General features: G+C 36.0%; 1 protein-coding gene across 1 annotated transcript in view; it reads left to right on the forward strand.

Annotated features, from left to right (window-relative positions):
* Positions 1-18,552, forward strand: part of LOC117291287 — a gene marked incomplete in the record, with an annotated part of 53,434 nt that overhangs the window by 23,772 nt on the left and 11,110 nt on the right. Inside the window, 44 exon segments of the mRNA XM_033772921.1 lie at positions 171-224; positions 392-514; positions 903-992; positions 1,159-1,194; positions 1,533-1,571; positions 1,691-1,744; positions 1,964-1,996; positions 2,482-2,535; positions 2,703-2,825; positions 3,215-3,304; positions 3,462-3,497; positions 3,790-3,828; positions 3,948-4,001; positions 4,221-4,253; positions 4,739-4,792; positions 4,960-5,082; positions 5,471-5,560; positions 5,727-5,762; positions 6,101-6,139; positions 6,259-6,312; positions 6,532-6,564; positions 7,051-7,104; positions 7,272-7,394; positions 7,782-7,871; positions 8,029-8,064; positions 8,357-8,395; positions 8,515-8,568; positions 8,787-8,819; positions 9,055-9,093; positions 9,217-9,270; positions 10,463-10,624; positions 11,549-11,824; positions 12,467-12,493; positions 13,569-13,610; positions 14,398-14,442; positions 15,377-15,436; positions 15,802-15,840; positions 16,105-16,134; positions 16,274-16,321; positions 16,950-17,009; positions 17,376-17,414; positions 17,679-17,708; positions 17,848-17,895; positions 18,530-18,552. Of these exon segments, the coding sequence (XP_033628812.1) occupies positions 171-224; positions 392-514; positions 903-992; positions 1,159-1,194; positions 1,533-1,571; positions 1,691-1,744; positions 1,964-1,996; positions 2,482-2,535; positions 2,703-2,825; positions 3,215-3,304; positions 3,462-3,497; positions 3,790-3,828; positions 3,948-4,001; positions 4,221-4,253; positions 4,739-4,792; positions 4,960-5,082; positions 5,471-5,560; positions 5,727-5,762; positions 6,101-6,139; positions 6,259-6,312; positions 6,532-6,564; positions 7,051-7,104; positions 7,272-7,394; positions 7,782-7,871; positions 8,029-8,064; positions 8,357-8,395; positions 8,515-8,568; positions 8,787-8,819; positions 9,055-9,093; positions 9,217-9,270; positions 10,463-10,624; positions 11,549-11,824; positions 12,467-12,493; positions 13,569-13,610; positions 14,398-14,442; positions 15,377-15,436; positions 15,802-15,840; positions 16,105-16,134; positions 16,274-16,321; positions 16,950-17,009; positions 17,376-17,414; positions 17,679-17,708; positions 17,848-17,895; positions 18,530-18,552 (2,738 nt within the window).

The following is an 18,552-nucleotide window of genomic DNA, read 5'->3' on the forward strand; positions in this document are numbered from 1 at the left end:
AAAATGCGAATTATTCCTGAAGTCCTTGCTTTTCAGTTATGGCGTCCACAGTAATATCAACCTGCATTGTTGAAACGTACGTTGTTGTCACTTTGTTTAATCACAATAATGGAGACGTTTGTCATCTTTTCATCTTCTATCTTGACTGAATTAATGATCTCCTTTTGTAGAAACTGATGTTCAGCCGCCGTCAGATGAAACCGATACTCCAAGTGGAAATCAGGGTGAGATCATTGTTTTATTGAACCTCCTCCATAAGTGCGACGCTAGTTTTGCAGTGTTTTGCATCTATCGGTCTGTGTATCGTTCACCCTTAAAAGCTTCAAGCGTTGTAAGAAGCTGTCTTTTTTGCTTTCTGTGTTTTTGATTTCTTGTTTGTTTCACTCTTCAGCCGTGTGTCCCGAAGTCCCTGAAGGTGTTTTCGGAATCTGTTCGGAGGAGTGTGGAGCCGATAAGAAGTGTGACGATGGTCAACTGTGTTGCTCTAATGGGTGTGGTCACGTGTGTAAAAAGGGTAAATTAATCCGTTGCTGGGTTGTGTGTAGGAGTCATATGAGAGGAATGATAGGCACTGGAGATTGAATGATAGCTGAGCCAAAAAAAGAAAACATAACATTCAAGATGAACAAATGTTTGTATAAATTGCTTCTACTTGGCCACCATGAACAGCGGAACATTTCGAACCTTCCTATAATGTGATCGATTTGTTAAGACATTTGTTTCCATGCACGCTGTTTTTCACTCCTTTGATTTTTTTATTTGTGTAACTAATGAATACCTTGTTTAGTCAACACAGTTGTAAACCTCTACAGAATTGTACCACACAATGTCTCAAGATCCTACATCATGCGATATATTTTGTTCTTGGTTGAAACCTGATTATTATTTATTTTCTTCTTTAGGCTGTTCTCCAGTGCGTTGTAGAAGGTATTGTCCTTTTGGTTGGGCCACTGATGAGGACGGATGTGACATGTGTAAATGCAAGCGAAAAGGTAACAGACACACTAAAACTGTTAACAAATGCACTATTACTTATAAAAACAGCCTCTGGTTTCGTGTACGTATGGTTTACTGTTTGAGGTAAATTCGTCGAGATAAAAATGTTGAGATTGATAAGACGGTTTCGACAAACGTGTACCTTTTTCTTTCTTCGAACAGGTGGTTCCAAGGGCAAGAAAGAGAACCGGAGGAGAGGTGAGAATGACTGGCCTTGTTTATGAATAATTATAGTGGACAGTGAAATAAGATAAACTAAAATAGAGTACATGATGGGCAAGGGCGTTTCACCCTAAATATTATAAACAAACCATAGTGTAATTTAACTGTTTAAATAATTGTTTTATTTGTGTCAGAATTTGATATTTCTGACAAACAGTGCAACAAGAATAATTAAATTCATGCCTTTTAAGCGTCTTGCTTTTCAAATAAATGTACATGAACAATTTCGAAAAGTTTTGTAATGTTTATTTTGCATCAGGCAATTACTTTAGTAAAGTTATTTTGTTTCATCAAATCATATTGTCTTGTTGCAGGGGAATCTTCTGAAGAGGATCCAGAGATATCAGTAGGAGGTAAGACAATGATGAATCACATTGATGTGTTTTAACTCATGACATCAACTGTTATCACAATATACATTTGTCACCTTTTCGCCTTCTATTTTGACTGAATTTTTTATCTCCTTTTGTAGAAACTGATGTTCAACCGCCGTCAGATAAACCCGACACTCCAAGGCCAAGAAAAGGTAAGATAATTGTTTTGGTGAAATGGAAACAGGGATAAATATGATCTGCCTTACCACTTTGCATCAACAAAACAAACCAAGCTTTTCATTTACGTTTTGTAAATAATTACTGTGGTATAACATAATGAGGTAAAACTTTTAAGTGTGAAACTTGTTCTATATTTTGCTAAAAGGCCTTCGTCATTTTCTCAAGTTTGTTAAATCTCTCTCTCTAAACAGACCGTCCTAACAACAACAACAAGCCGAAGAAAGGTGAGAATGACTGTATTTGTTTTTAAATAATTACAGTGAAAAATGTGTCTTGACAAATACTAGACAAGTTGGTAAAAGTGTTTCTCAAAAAAAAAAAAAATCAGAAAACCAGAGATTAACAAAACCATTGATTTATTTTGTTTGATTTTTTTTACATACTGCATATTATCGGCAACAGAGCAACCAGAATTTTTAAATCAACCCTTTTAAAAGATTTGCTTTTAGTTGAACGCGTCCACAGTTATCAACTTAACACTGTTCAACAATACTTTGTGTATTATCATTCCGGCACGTTAATCCGGAGGTCGTTGGTTCGAATCCCACTCTAGTCAATTCTTTGTTCAACCCCAAAAATCATTTCAAAATTTACCCAGTCAGTATCCCTTGTGGTTTATATTGATATCATTCTGTTTAATCACAATAATGTAGACGTTTGTCATCTTTTCATCTTCTATTTTGACTGAATTGATGATCTCCTTTTGTAGAAACTGATGTTCAGCCGCCGTCAGATGAAACCGATACTCCAAGTGGAAATCAGGGTGAGATCATTGTTTTATTGAACCTCCTCCATAAGTGCGACGCTAGTTTTGCAGTGTTTTGCATCTATCGGTCTGTGTATCGTTCACCCTTAAAAGCTTCAAGCGTTGTAAGAAGCTGTCTATTTTGCTTTCTGTGTTTTTGATTTCTTGTTTGTTTCACTCTTCAGCCGTGTGTCCCGAAGTCCCTGAAGGTGTTTTCGGAATCTGTTCGGAGGAGTGTGGAGCCGATAAGAAGTGTGACGATGGTCAACTGTGTTGCTCTAATGGGTGTGGTCACGTGTGTAAAAAGGGTAAATTAATCCGTTGCTGGGTTGTGTGTAGGAGTCACATGAGAGGAATGATAGGCACTGGAGATTGAATGATAGCTGAGCCAAAAAAAGAAAACATAACATTCAAGATGAACAAATGTTTGTATAAATTGCTTATACTTGGCCACCATAAACAGCGGAACATTTCGAACCTTCCTATAATGTGATCGATTAGTTAAGACATTTGTTTCCATGCACACTGTTTTTCACTTCTTTGATTTTTTTTATTTGTGTAACTAATGAATACCTTGTTTAGTCAACACAGTTGTAAACCTCTACAGAATTGTACCACACAATGTCTCAAGATCCTACATCATGCGATATATTTTGTTCTTGGTTGAAACCTGAATATTATTTATTTTTTTCTTTAGGCTGTTCTCCAGTGCGTTGTAGAAGAAATTGTCCTTTTGGTTGGGCCACTGATGAGGACGGATGTGACATGTGTAAATGCAAGCGAAAAGGTAACAAACACACTAAAACTGTTACAAATGCACTATTACTTATAAAATAGTCTCTGGTTTCATGTACGTCTTGTTTTACGTGTATGGTTCGAGGTAAAAATGTTGAGATTGATAAGACGGTTTCGACAAACGTGTACCTTTTTCTTTCTTCGAACAGGTGGTTCCAAGGGCAAGAATAAGAACCCGAGGAGAGGTGAGAATGAATGGCCTTGTTTATGAATAATTATAGTAGACAGAAGATAAACTAAAATAGAGTACATGATAGGCAAGGGCGTTTCACCCTAAAGAATATAAACACACCATAGTGTAATTTAACTGTTGAAACAATTGTTTTATTTGTGTCAGAATTTGATATTTCTGACAAACAGTGCAACGAGAATAATTAAATTTATGCCTTTTAAGCGTCCTTGCTTTTCAAATTTCGCATCAGGCAATTACTTTAGTAAAGTTATTTTGTTTCATCAAATCATGTTGTCTTGTTGCAGGGGAATCTTCTGAAGAGGATCCAGAGATATCAGTAGGAGGTAAGACAATGATGAATCACATTGATGTGTTTTAACTCATGACATCAACTGTTATCACAATATACATTTGTCACCATTTCGCCTTCTATTTTGACTGAATTTTTTATCTCCTTTTGTAGAAACTGATGTTCAACCGCCGTCAGATAAACCCGACACTCCAAGGCCAAGAAAAGGTAAGATAATTGTTTTAGTGAAATGGAAACAGGGATAAATATGATCTGCCTTACCACTTTGCATCAACAAAACAAACCGAGCTTTTCATTTACGTTTTGTAAATAATTACTGTGGTATAACATAATGAGGTAAAACTTTTAAGTGTGAAACTTGTTCTATATTTTGCTAAAAGGCCTTCGTCATTTTCTCAAGTTTGTTAAATCTCTCTCTCTAAACAGACCGTCCTAACAACAACAACAAGCCGAAGAAAGGTGAGAAGTACTGTATTTGTTTTTAAATAATTACAGTGAAAAATGTGTCTTGACAAATACTAGACAAGTTGGTAAAAGTGTTTCTCAAAAAAAAAAAAAATCAGAAAACCAGAGATTAACAAAACCATTGATTTATTTTGTTCGATTTTTTTACAGACTGCATATTATCGGCAACAGAGCAACCAGAATTTTTAAATCAACCCTTTTAAAAGATTTGCTTTTTAGTTGAACGCGTCCACAGTTATCAACTTAACACTGTTCAACAATACTTTGTGTATTATCATTCCGGCACGTTAATCCGGAGGTCGTTGGTTCGAATCCCACTCCAGTCAATTCTTTGTTCAACCCCAAAAATCATTTCAAAATTTACCCAGTCAGTTTCCCTTGTGGTTTATATTGATATCATTCTGTTTAATCACAATAATGTAGACGTTTGTCATGTTTTCATCTTCTATTTTGACTGAATTAATGATCTCCTTTTGTAGAAACTGATGTTCAGCCGCCGTCAGATGAAACCGATACTCCAAGTGGAAATCAGGGTGAGATCATTGTTTTATTGAACCTCCTCCATAAGTTCGACGCTAGTTTTGCAGTGTTTTGCATCTATCGGTCTGTGTATCGTTCACCCTTAAAAGCTTCAAGCGTTGTAAGAAGCTGTCTTTTTTGCTTTCTGTGTTTTTGATTTCTTGTTTGTTTCACTCTTCAGCCGTGTGTCCCGAAGTCCCTGAAGGTGTTTTCGGAATCTGTTCGGAGGAGTGTGGAGCCGATAAGAAGTGTGACGATGGTCAACTGTGTTGCTCTAATGGGTGTGGTCACGTGTGTAAAAAGGGTACATTAATCCGTTGCTGGGTTGTGTGTAGGAGTCATATGAGAGGAATGATAGGCACTGGAGATTGAATGATAGCTTAGCCAAAAAAAGAAAACATAACATTCAAGATGAACAAATGTTTGTATAAATTGCTTCTACTTGGCCACCATGAACAGCGGAACATTTCGAACCTTCCTATAATGTGATCGATTTGTTAAGACATTTGTTTCCATGCACGCTGTTTTTCACTCCTTTGATTTTTTTATTTGTGTAACTAATGAATACCTTGTTTAGTCAACACAGTTGTAAACCTCTACAGAATTGTACCACACAATGTCTCAAGATCCTACATCATGCGATATATTTTGTTCTTGGTTGAAACCTGATTATTATTTATTTTCTTCTTTAGGCTGTTCTCCAGTGCGTTGTAGAAGGTATTGTCCTTTTGGTTGGGCCACTGATGAGGACGGATGTGACATGTGTAAATGCAAGCGAAAAGGTAACAGACACACTAAAACTGTTAACAAATGCACTATTACTTATAAAAACAGCCTCTGGTTTCGTGTACGTATGGTTTACTGTTTGAGGTAAATGCGTCGAGATAAAAATGTTGAGATTGATAAGACGGTTTCGACAAACGTGTACCTTTTTCTTTCTTCGAACAGGTGGTTCCAAGGGCAAGAAAGAGAACCGGAGGAGAGGTGAGAATGACTGGCCTTGTTTATGAATAATTATAGTGGACAGTGAAATAAGATAAACTAAAATAGAGTACATGATGGGCAAGGGCGTTTCACCCTAAATATTATAAACAAACCATAGTGTAATTTAACTGTTTAAACAATTGTTTTATTTGTGTCAGAATTTGATATTTCTGACAAACAGTGCAACAAGAATAATTAAATTCATGCCTTTTAAGCGTCTTGCTTTTCAAATAAATGTACATGAACAATTTCGAAAAGTTTTGTAATGTTTATTTTGCATCAGGCAATTACTTTAGTAAAGTTATTTTGTTTCATCAAATCATGTTGTCTTGTTGCAGGGGAATCTTCTGAAGAGGATCCAGAGATATCAGTAGGAGGTAAGACAATGATGAATCACATTGATGTGTTTTAACTCATGACATCAACTGTTATCACAATATACATTTGTCACCATTTCGCCTTCTATTTTGACTGAATTTTGTATCTCCTTTTGTAGAAACTGATGTTCAACCGCCGTCAGATAAACCCGACACTCCAAGGCCAAGAAAAGGTAAGATAATTGTTTTAGTGAAATGGAAACAGGGATAAATATGATCTGCCTTACCACTTTGCATCAACAAAACAAACCGAGCTTTTCATTTACGTTTTGTAAATAATTACTGTGGTATAACATAATGAGGTAAAACTTTTAAGTGTGAAACTTGTTCTATATTTTGCTAAAAGGCCTTCGTCATTTTCTCAAGTTTGTTAAATCTCTCTCTCTAAACAGACCGTCCTAACAACAACAACAAGCCGAAGAAAGGTGAGAAGTACTGTATTTGTTTTTAAATAATTACAGTGAAAAATGTGTCTTGACAAATACTAGACAAGTTGGTAAAAGTGTTTCTCAAAAAAAAAAAAAAATCAGAAAACCAGAGATTAACAACACCATTGATTTATTTTGTTCGATTTTTTTACAGACTGCATATTATCGGCAACAGAGCAACCAGAATTTTTAAATCAACCCTTTTAAAAGATTTGCTTTTTAGTTGAACGCGTCCACAGTTATCAACTTAACACTGTTCAACAATACTTTGTGTATTATCATTCCGGCACGTTAATCCGGAGGTCGTTGGTTCGAATCCCACTCTAGTCAATTTTTTGTTCAACCCCAAAAATCATTTCAAAATTTACCCAGTCAGTTTCCCTTGTGGGTTATATTGATATCATTCTGTTTAATCACAATAATGTAGACGTTTGTCATCTTTTCATCTTCTATTTTGACTGAATTGATGATCTCCTTTTGTAGAAACTGATGTTCAGCCGCCGTCAGATGAAACCGATACTCCAAGTGGAAATCAGGGTGAGATCATTGTTTTATTGAACCTCCTCCATAAGTGCGACGCTAGTTTTGCAGTGTTTTGCATCTTTCGGTCTGTGTATCGTTCACCCTTAAAAGCTTCAAGCGTTGTAAGAAGCTGTCTATTTTGCTTTCTGTGTTTTTGATTTCTTGTTTGTTTCACTTTTCAGTCGTGTGTCCCGAAGTCCCTGAAGGTGTTTTCGGAATCTGTTCGGAGGAGTGTGGAGCCGATAAGAAGTGTGACGATGGTCAACTGTGTTGCTCTAATGGGTGTGGTCACGTGTGTAAAAAGGGTAAATTAATCCGTTGCTGGGTTGTGTGTAGGAGTCATATGAGAGGAATGATAGGCACTGGAGATTGAATGATAGCTGAGCCAAAAAAAGAAAACATAACATTCAAGATGAACAAATGTTTGTATAAATTGCTTATACTTGGCCACCATAAACAGCGGAACATTTTGAACCTTCCTATAATGTGATCGATTTGTTAAGACATTTGTTTCCATGCACACTGTTTTTCACTCCTTTGATTTTTTTATTTGTGTAACTAATGAATACCTTGTTTAGTCAACACAGTTGTAAACCTCTACAGAATTGTACCACACAATGTCTCAAGATCCTACATCATGCGATATATTTTGTTCTTGGTTGAAACCTGAATATTATTTTTTTTTTCTTTAGGCTGTTCTCCAGTGCGTTGTAGAAGGTATTGTCCTTTTGGTTGGGCCACTGATGAGGACGGATGTGACATGTGTAAATGCAAGCGAAAAGGTAACAAACACACTAAAACTGTTACAAATGCACTATTACTTATAAAATAGTCTCTGGTTTCATGTACGTCTTGTTTGAGGTGTATGCGTCGAGGTAAAAATGTTGAGATTGATAAGACGGTTTCGACAAACGTGTACCTTTTTCTTTCTTCGAACAGGTGGTTCCAAGGGCAAGAATAAGAACCCGAGGAGAGGTGAGAATGAATGGCCTTGTTTATGAATAATTATAGTAGACAGAAGATAAACTAAAATAGAGTACATGATGGGCAAGGGCGTTTCACCCTAAAGAATATAAACACACCATAGTGTAATTTAACTGTTGAAACAATTGTTTTATTTGTGTCAGAATTTGATATTTCTGACAAACAGTGCAACGAGAATAATTAAATTTATGCCTTTTAAGCGTCCTTGCTTTTCAAATTTCGCATCAGGCAATTACTTTAGTAAAGTTATTTTGTTTCATCAAATCATATTGTCTTGTTGCAGGGGAATCTTCTGAAGAGGATCCAGAGATATCAGTAGGAGGTAAGACAATGATGAATCACATTGATGTGTTTTAACTCATGACATCAACTGTTATCACAATATACATTTGTCACCATTTCGCCTTCTATTTTGACTGAATTTTTTATCTCCTTTTGTAGAAACTGATGTTCAACCGCCGTCAGATAAACCCGACACTCCAAGGCCAAGAAAAGGTAAGATAATTGTTTTGGTGAAATGGAAACAGGGATAAATATGATCTGCCTTACCACTTTGCATCAACAAAACAAACCGAGCTTTTCATTTACGTCTTGTAAAGAATTACTGTGGTATAACATAATGAGGTAAAACTTTAAGTGTGAAACTTGTTCTATATTTTGCTAAAAGGCCTTCGTCATTATCTCAAGTTTGTTAAATCTCTCTCTCTAAACAGACCGTCCTAACAACAACAACAAGCCGAAGAAAGGTGAGAATGACTGTATTTGTTTTTGAATAATTACAGTGAAAATGTGTCTTGACAAATACTAGACAAGTTGGAAAAAGTGTTTCTCAAAAAAAAAAAACAATCAGAAAAAACACCGTTTAACCTTCTTTTCTGTTTTATCACTCTCTGCTAAAGGTTCGTAATGTTTTTTTTTCGCATCAGGCAATTACTTTAGTAAAGTTATTTTGTTTCATCAAATCATGTTGTCCTGTTGCAGGGGAATCTTCTGAAGAGGATCCAGAGATATCAGTAGGAGGTAAGACAATGATGAATCACATTAATGTGTTTTAACTCATTAAGTCAACTGTTTTCTTGAAAGACTTTTTTGACCTTTAAACCATCTATTTTGACTGAATTTATTAATTATCTCCTTTTGTAGAAACTGATGTTCAACCTTCGTCAGATGATCCGTCTGTTCCTAGAGGAAACCAAGGTTAGCTCTCTGTATTTATTACCAACTTTGTATTGTACCTCGTTGACACTATTATTGCGGTACACGTTTTTCAGCAAACAAAACATGGAAAGTAGTTGTTTTATTTATCGACTTCGATTTTTTTTATGACAAAAACATTAGACATAGATTCTAACTTTGTTTGGTAATTAAATTGCCAAGGTGAAGTGCACATGTAGCCATACCTTATTGTAAACACTGACATAGGTTCGTATCCAGTTAATGTCTGCATTTTGGACGTCGATATTGGTCATTCAACATTAACTTGTATTTGTACAATAAATGTCGACCTCGCTTTTTCTTTGTTCAAAATTTATTGCATTTCGATGGGAAATTTTAATCTTTTTTATTGAGGTGTAGGGGCATTAGCCGAACACCCATTGTTATTGTTACGGTTTTTCTTTTCGTTTGACTTATTCTTCCCGATGAGCTTAGAGATTATTGACATTCACTTCTGTTCGAAATATAGGTTTCCTCGGTCAAATTCAACAAATGAGCAGCCAATTTCATTTTCATGCTTTCGAATTAAAGCTATTTTGCCTCTCCGGTTTTTACTGCGTTTCAAATTCAGAATTCGGCCATTCACTTTCGTTTTGAGTCGAGTAAAATTCCATTAGCACTCTGTTCAATTTAGCATACCGTCATTCTTGTTCGTGACACATATGCCCCAAGAAGCGTCTGCGAATTTGAAAGCTGCTTTGATGAATTGTTAAATTGAATGATTATTTTGTAAAATCGAATGACGCAACATTACATTTGACTAATCATAAAATGAAATCGAATGACCCTTTTCAGTAGCATTCGATTTCATGCGAAATAGAATAGGCTGGTGGTTAAATTGGCTGCTCATTTTCCGAAATTGACCGAGAAAACCTATATTAAAATGTTAAAGCCCACGTACGTATTAATTAATGTCACCGTGACTTCACGAACATCATGTGCGGTCATCTTAAAGGTGCAATTTCAAATGGTATATATTGACACGAAACATATGCAAGATGAAGCTTGAATTTTGCATGTATTCAAGACTTCGTGTTTACTTCAAAAATTTAAAACGCCATTATAAAGGAATATTCAGTTTTTTTTTTTTTTTTGGGGGGGGGGTTTGATTATATTTGTTTTTGTTTATTAAATTCGATTTGTTAAATTCGATTTCATTTGATATCTTAATAAGATGGAGATGAAGGGGAGACTTTTACAACTTCAGGAGATTCTTCACAAGAGATCAAGAGGACTTTGGATAAGAAAGTAATCAGTGTATTCGAAATATCTCCATTCGACGATAAAGTATCAAAGGAGTTCCAAATCGGTTGTGAAGTCGGCGATTTTAAACTGGGTAAGGTTATTAAGTTGCAACGTCATTTCAAGGCACTGGACACATTTGGTTATTGTCAAAGACCGGTATTTTCACTTGGTGCATGTCAACATTATGCATAAAATAACTAAAAGTTGAGCTCAATTTGTCATAGTCTTGCTCAAGGCAGTCGCATTATTCACTCCGAAAAGACGCCGAAAAACCTTACCTTAATACACTGCGTAGTGTGTTTACAACTACTGTGAACAAGTCATCCGCACCTATACCACTTCGGACTACGGCCTCCGCATGCGGCTAGTGTACAGGGAGCGTCGTGTCGTGCGATATGGTTACACACATTACGCACAGTGTATACGGGCAGGTTTTTATTGCGGCGGTCTTTTCGGAGTAAACAATTCGACTGCTCTGAGCAAGGCTAAGTTTGTCATCGAATTTCACATTTCTCACATTATTTTATAATATCAACAGCGCTCCAATGCTTGTTACCAAAGTTCTTATGCTAACAATTATTTTGAGTAGTTACCAATAATGTAACCCAAATAGAAGTATAGTATAATTATATCGAACTCTTATATAGCGCACGTATTTGCCAACAAGGAACCCAATGACTTTATACACATTTTGTACAGAAGTAAATGAAGTTATGAATTCTGAGACCCAATTACGCAGCACCAGGAACACTGGGTTATTTATAGTGCGGTAAACGACACACTGGTCCAACGGTTTTACGTCCCATCTGAAGAACGAAGCACTGGTAACGTGTTTTGTTCAAGGACTCAAGTGTCAGGACTTGGACTCCAGAGTCCAACCCACACTCTGCTGAACAGAAACACCAGAGTTTCAAGTTCGGTGTACTAAACCGCTCGAAAATGCGTTTAAGAATAGAAATAGTGTCGCATAACAAAACAAGTTTGTTTTATTGTAGTTTTGTTGTTTATTTATCAGATGTCAATAGTGAAACCTTTTCACTTAAAAATGGCAAAGGCGAAGAGGTGGATTCGCAGACCACACCTGATACTTCAGGTCGTCTCAAGTTCTCAATTGAAATTACCGAGTCAGCTTTCATAATTAGCTACATCTTGGACCAAGACTTCACTACCCTTATCGAATACTCACCTCCTGGAAGGGAGGATGGCAAGGAATTGAACTGCAAGGCTTTCACCGTTAAAAACGTGGATAAGCGTCGTCAGCGAGGTTGTCAGATTAAATACACCAAGATCAGTAAGTGTCATTTTTCATTCTCTACCCAAAGTGGCAATAAAAGCAGGGGGCAAACATGTCCCGAGCACGGAGTGGACAGGTTCGGGTTGGGGATGTATTGCCTATTTCAAGATAATGTCCCCAACTTAACGATTCTGAAAGCTGTGTTAAAGACAGTGGACACTATTGGTTATTGTCACAGACCAGTCTTCTCACTTGGTGTATCTCAACATATGTATAAATAACAAACCTGTGAAAGTTTGAGCTCAATGGTCGTTGAAGTTGTGAGATAAAAATGAAAGAAAAAAACAACCTTGTCACACAAAGTTGTGTGAGTTTAGATGGTTGATTTTGAGACCTCAAGTTCTAAACTTGAGGTCTCGAAACCAAATTCGTGGAAATTTACTTCTTTCTCGAATACTACGTCACTTCAGAGGGAGCCATTTCTCACAAGGATTTATACGATCAACCTCTCCCCATTACTCTTTACCAAGTGAGGTTTTATGCTGATAATTTTTTTGAGTAATTACCAATAGTGTCCACTGCCTTTAAACACAACTCCCATTAAATAAGTGTATATACTTTTGAGATCAAATAGTTCATATCAGATTAATGAAGGTTGCCCTTGGCTTAATTGTTTTCATTAAAACTTGTTTTCATTAGGTCAAACCAGATGGAGGAGCTACAATAGTAAGTATATTCTACAGTTCGTGTGATGTTCAACTTTGTTGTGTTTGTTGTTTAAGCTTCACGTCTGGGGTAAACCGATGTAAACGGAACGTATGATTCATTGTTGAATCTAAGCAATCCATTCCCTTCAGAGAGAAAATGAAATCCGTAAAATCACACAGAATGAACTCAGTTACTATTGTGGTTGTGATCGTTGTTGTGGTTGTGGTTGTAGTTCCGATTGTGTTTGGATGTGTTTGTGGGTGCGGCTGAGTTGTGGTTGTTTTTTTGTGGTTGTGGTTGTGGTTGTTTAATGGTGGTTGTGGTTGTGGTTGTGGTTGTGGTTGTGGTGGTGGTTGTGGTTGTGGTTGTGGTGGTGGTTGTGGTTGTGATCGTTGTGGTTGTGGTTGTGGTTGTTTTTTGTGGTTGTGGATGTGGTTCCGGTTGTGGTTGTTGTTGTGGTTGTGGTTGTGGTTTTGGTTGTGGTTGTGGTTGTGGTTGTGGTTGTGGTTGTGGTTGTTGTTGTGGTTGTGGTTTTGGTTGTGGTTGCTGTTGTGGTTGTGGTTGTGATTGTGGTTGTGGATAGGGTTTTGGTTGTGGTTGTGGTTGTGATTGGTGGTGTGGATGTGGTTGTGGTTGTGAATGTGGTTCTGAATGTGGTTGTGGTTGTGATTGTGGTTGCTATTGTGGTTGTGGTTGTGATTGTGGTTGTGGTTGTGGTTGTGGTTCTGAATTTGGTTTTGGTTGTGGTTGTGGTTGTGGTTGTGGTTCTGAATTTGGTTTTGGTTGTGGTTGTGGTTGTGGCTGTGGTTGTGGCTGTGGTTTTGGTGTGGTTGAGGTTGTGGTTGTGGTTGTGGTGGTGGTTTTGGTTGTGGTTGTGGTTGTGGTTGTGGTTGTGGTTGTGGTTGTGGTTGTGGTTGTGGTTGTGGGTGTGGTTTTGGTTGTTGTTGTTGTGGGTGTGGTTGTGGTTGTGGTTGTGGTTGTGGTTGTGTTGAGCTTGGGTTTTGGGTTTTACTGTGGCTGTGGCCAGTCGTTTTTCCACATATTGTTTTCTGTTTAATTATCATCATTTCTTTAACTCTTTCGTTTCTTGTAGGGAGAAACAGACCTTCAAATACGAGGAAAGTCCAGACGGGAGGTAAACTAAATGTGTTTTGCTCCTTTATAGTTCCTTTAAGTGTCTATCTGCTACCAATCCCCATGTTCCCTTGTCCAAATATGCTTTATCTAGATGAGTTCTATTTGAAGTTAATTCTTTGTGACATTCATTTTTTAAGCTGTCAAAAGTAACAAAACAGGCGGGACGGGACACAATTATGTAAACTTTATATGGGTCTGGTGAAGAACCTCTCATAATTTTGTTTTCATTTCATATCATTCATTTCAAGAATTTCATTTTTTTTTTCAAATGCAACTGATCAAAATAAAAATCAAAATAACGTAAAACAGTATTAAGAATGAGAAATGCGGATATAGTCGGAGCCAAAAAGCTTGTGGTAGGCATGCCCGGGAAAACAAAAACACAATGGACCATTGTGAACATTAACCAATATTGACAGATACGATTAACTGATACAAAATATACTCTATGCAAACTGAAGTGACGTCAGAGGAATGCAACTTATAACAAGTCATAGGAGTAAGCGTAAAGGGGTTCCATTGACAATATACATGTAAAGTCGATAAACTAGAAGGTTGTTCATCTAAGACACCCATTTGATTATCCTGAGTTGAATGTGTGATTTATTTAAAGTTGTTGTGGATGTTATAAACCAACTTATCTGTCGTTTTGGGGTGTTTTTGTTGGTGGTAAACACATTTATATTCGTATGGTTCTGTGAAGTCAAATTAATGTGATAACGCTATAGCCATTTGTTTCGTTTCAAACCTCTTATTTTGTACCATTTATTTATGTATTTTAAAAGCAACGTATGTGCCAAAGAAGACATCGGGATCTAAACCACGAAGAGGTAATATAATTGCTCTCATCAAACGTCTTTCAATGTTTGTCTTGCAATTAAAGGAAGGTACAAGTTTTTAAGCAATGCGAGATCAAATCGATTTTACCGAAAAATATGCAATTTTTGGTGTTATTCTTAAATATGTGTCAATGTTTTGTTTGTCAATGCCTATAACAAAACAGTGTTACATTATACAATATCTGAGCAAATCAGAAATCATAGTAAACCGACAACAGCCTCAAAATGCTAAAGTCTCCACAAAAGAAGAAGTAGAAAATGTCCCGTAATTTATTGTGAAAATCCTGACAATTAGAGCTGAGTTCAAGAATTGTGCCAAATAACACCGCCAAATTATTGAATAAAACTTTCAAAATTCTTACAAATTAAGACTAAGATGTATAGCTAATCGTTTCTTGCTATTTTTTGGGAGGTTTTAAAATGTCAACCATTTATTCGCAGCGAGTGAAAGTTTAAAAGTAAATAGATACAGTGAAAACGATTAAAGAGATACAGTGAAAACGATTAAAGAGATACAGTGAAAACGATTAAAAAGCAAGTTAAGTAGTTAAAGTAGTTGCCAGGGCCAAATTATTGCAACGTTTAAAATAGATGTTAGCAAAACACCTTTTGTTTGTACTTCGTAAATGTTATGAGTCAATGTCTTTTTTTTCGAAATGGTCAAGCAAGGTTGGGATCGTACCTAGAAGTTTTTACCCTAATACGTGATGTAAAAGTCATATAATTCTATAACGCATGACTAGATATTTTATTTTTTAACAAGCGGTCAAATAGATGGAAGCAAGACATCATTGTGTTTATGATTCGGAAATGTTGTATGTCACTGTGTTGTTCTTGATAGCCACAATAGTAAATAACATTACACCAGCTTAAATAGCCAATTAATATTAGCATCCTTTTAATACTGATAAACATTACTTTGCAGTGAGGGAACACAGCCGTGGAAGTGGTAGTGGAAGTGGCAATAGCAAGGGATCGAAATCAGGTATAGGTTTTTACCAATTGGTGTTCCGTCCCCAAATGATTGCAGCAATTCCAATTGTTCATAGTGAAATTCCAAAATATTAATAATTAAAATAATTTTCCATTGTGAGATAGTTCCTAGAATTATTAAACATTATTATACATGTGTCAATAGTCGCATCATTTTGGAACGCATCACTGAATTATACTTTTGTAACAAGCAGTGGACAAAATCGATGTTAGCAAAACACCTTTTGTTTGTACTTCGGAAATGTTATAAGTCAATGTCTTTTTTTCATAGCCAAAAGATAAAACATCGTTACAATATCTGGACAAATCATATTGAGTTGAGTTATCCTTCTAATAATAATAAACAAATCTTTTCAGGTGGTGGACGCCGTGGACGTGGCAGTGGATCAGGCTCAGGTAGGTTCCTTAATATTTGGGTTCTTTGTTGCAAAGAGTGTAAGGTTTCCAATCGTTCATAATTGTAGTTCCAATATTGCAATATCTCACCTAACAATTTCACATCTAGACTTGATAGAAAAAACTCAATTCATTCAGGAATGCCTTCAAGTGACTGTGTTTTATTTAGTATTGCCCTGTGTAGTTCACGATGGGACAAAATCCTTCAACCACAGATGTTAATTTACTTTTTTTCTATCACGGTATTCTTCTTTCTTTTTGCAGGGAAAAAGGATAAAATCTTATCTGCTGGAGGTGAGTCGTTTAATCGTGTTGTAGGAAGAACGATTTATCCGTTCATGGTTCCGTGGAGTCAAATGTGATAACGATAGCCGTTTGTTTCGTTAAAAACTTCGGTTTTGACTGAAAATTTGATGTTTTTTATTTGATAAAGAAACGTTCGTGCCAAAGAAGACTTCGGGATCTCGACCACGACCGACAGGTAAGACCATTGCTCTCATCAAACGTCTTTTTGTACGTCTTGCAACTACAGTAAGCTAGAAGTTTTGAACAAAGCGAGCTCAACTAGATTTCACCAAATGTCCTATTGGTGTTATTCTACAATTTGTTGTTAAATTGTGTTGTATTTCAATGGCCTATAAAAATGTAATTACAATAATAAAAAAAAAAATAGTTTCTGGCTATTTATTTGAAGGTTTAAAAACATCATATATTTGTGCGCAGCGAGTGGAAGTTTAAATATAAGGAGGTACACTGAAAAAGAGCAAAGCAATTTAGTTAAAGTAGTTGCCAGGTTAAAATTATTGCAACGTTTCTAATCTGCCGTAATTGATTGAATGGTCAAGCAAGGTTGGGATCGTATCTATAAGTTTTTACCTTAGTACGTGATGTTAAAAGTCATATAATTCTATAACGCATGACTAGATATTTAATTTTGTAACAAGCAGTGGTCAAATAGATGGAAGCAAAACTACATTGTGTTTATGATTCGGAAATGTTGTATGTCACTGTGTTGTTCTTGATAGCCACAATAGTAAATAACATTACACCAGCTTAAATAGCCAATTAATATTAGCATCCTTTTAATACTAATAAACATTACTTTGCAGTGAGGGAACGTAGCAGTGGAAGTGGCAGTGGAAGTGGCAATAGCAAGGGATCGAAATCAGGTATAGGTTTTTACCATTTGGTGTTCAGTCCCCCAATGATTGCAGCAATTCCAATTGTTCATAGTGAAATTCCAAAATAGTCATAATTAAAAGAATTTTCCATTGTGAGATAGTTCCTAGAATTATTAAACGTTATTATACATGTGTCAATAGTCACATCATTTTTGAACGCATCACTGAATTATACTTTTGTAACAAGCAGTGGACAAAATAGATGTTAGCAAAACACCTTTTGTTTGTACTTCGGAAATGTTATAAGTCAATGTCTTTTTTTCATAGCCAAAAGATAAAACATCGTTACAATATCTGGACAAATCATATTGAGTTAAGTTATCCTTCTAATAATAATAAACAAATCTTTTTTAGGTGGTGGACGCCGTGGACGTGGCAGTGGATCAGGCTCAGGTAGGTTCCTTAATATTTGGGTCCTTTGTTGCAAAGAGTGTAAGGTTTCCAATCGTTCATAATTGTAGTTCCAATATTGCAATATCTCACCTAACAATTTCACATCTAGACTTGATAGAAAAAACTCAATTCATTCAGGAATGCCTTCAAGTGACTGTGTTTTATTTAGTATTGCCCTGTGTAGTTCACGATGGGACAAAATCCTTCAACCACAGATGTTAATTTACTTTTTTTCTATCACGGTATTCTTCTTTCTTTTTGCAGGGAAAAAGGATAAAATCTTATCTGCTGGAGGTGAGTCGTTTAATCGTGTTGTAGGAAGAACGATTTATCCGTTCATGGTTCCGTGGAGTCAAATGTGATAACGATAGCCGTTTGTTTCGTTAAAAACTTCGGTTTTGACTGAAAATTTGATGTTTTTTATTTGATAAAGAAACGTTCGTGCCAAAGAAGACTTCGGGATCTCGACCACGACCGACAGGTAAGACCATTGCTCTCATCAAACGTCTTTTTGTACGTCTTGCAACTACAGTAAGCTAGAAGTTTTGAACAAAGCGAGCTCAACTAGATTTCACCAAATGTCCTATTGGTGTTATTCTACAATTTGTTGTTAAATTTAATTGTGTTGTATTTCAATGGCCTATAAAAATGTAATTACAATAATAAAAAAAAAATATAGTTTCTGGCTATTTATTTGAAGGTTTAAAAACATCATATATTTGTGCGCAGCGAGTGGAAGTTTAAATATAAGGAGGTACACTGAAAAAGAGCAAAGCAATTTAGTTAAAGTAGTTGCCAGGTTAAAATTATTGCAACGTTTCTAATCTGCCGTAATTGATTGAATGGTCAAGCAAGGTTGGGATCGTATCTATAAGTTTTTACCTTAGTACGTGATGTTAAAAGTCATATAATTCTATAACGCATGACTAGATATTTAATTTTGTAACAAGCAGTGGTCAAATAGATGGAAGCAAAACTACATTGTGTTTATGATTCGGAAATGTTGTATGTCACTGTGTTGTTCTTGATAGCCACAATAGTAAATAACATTACACCAGCTTAAATAGCCAATTAATATTAGCATCCTTTTAATACTAATAAACATTACTTTGCAGTGAGGGAACGTAGCAGTGGAAGT

The sequence above is a fragment of the Asterias rubens genome, chromosome 6 (assembly GCF_902459465.1).
Source record: "Asterias rubens chromosome 6, eAstRub1.3, whole genome shotgun sequence".
Classification (NCBI taxonomy): domain Eukaryota; kingdom Metazoa; phylum Echinodermata; class Asteroidea; order Forcipulatida; family Asteriidae; genus Asterias; species Asterias rubens.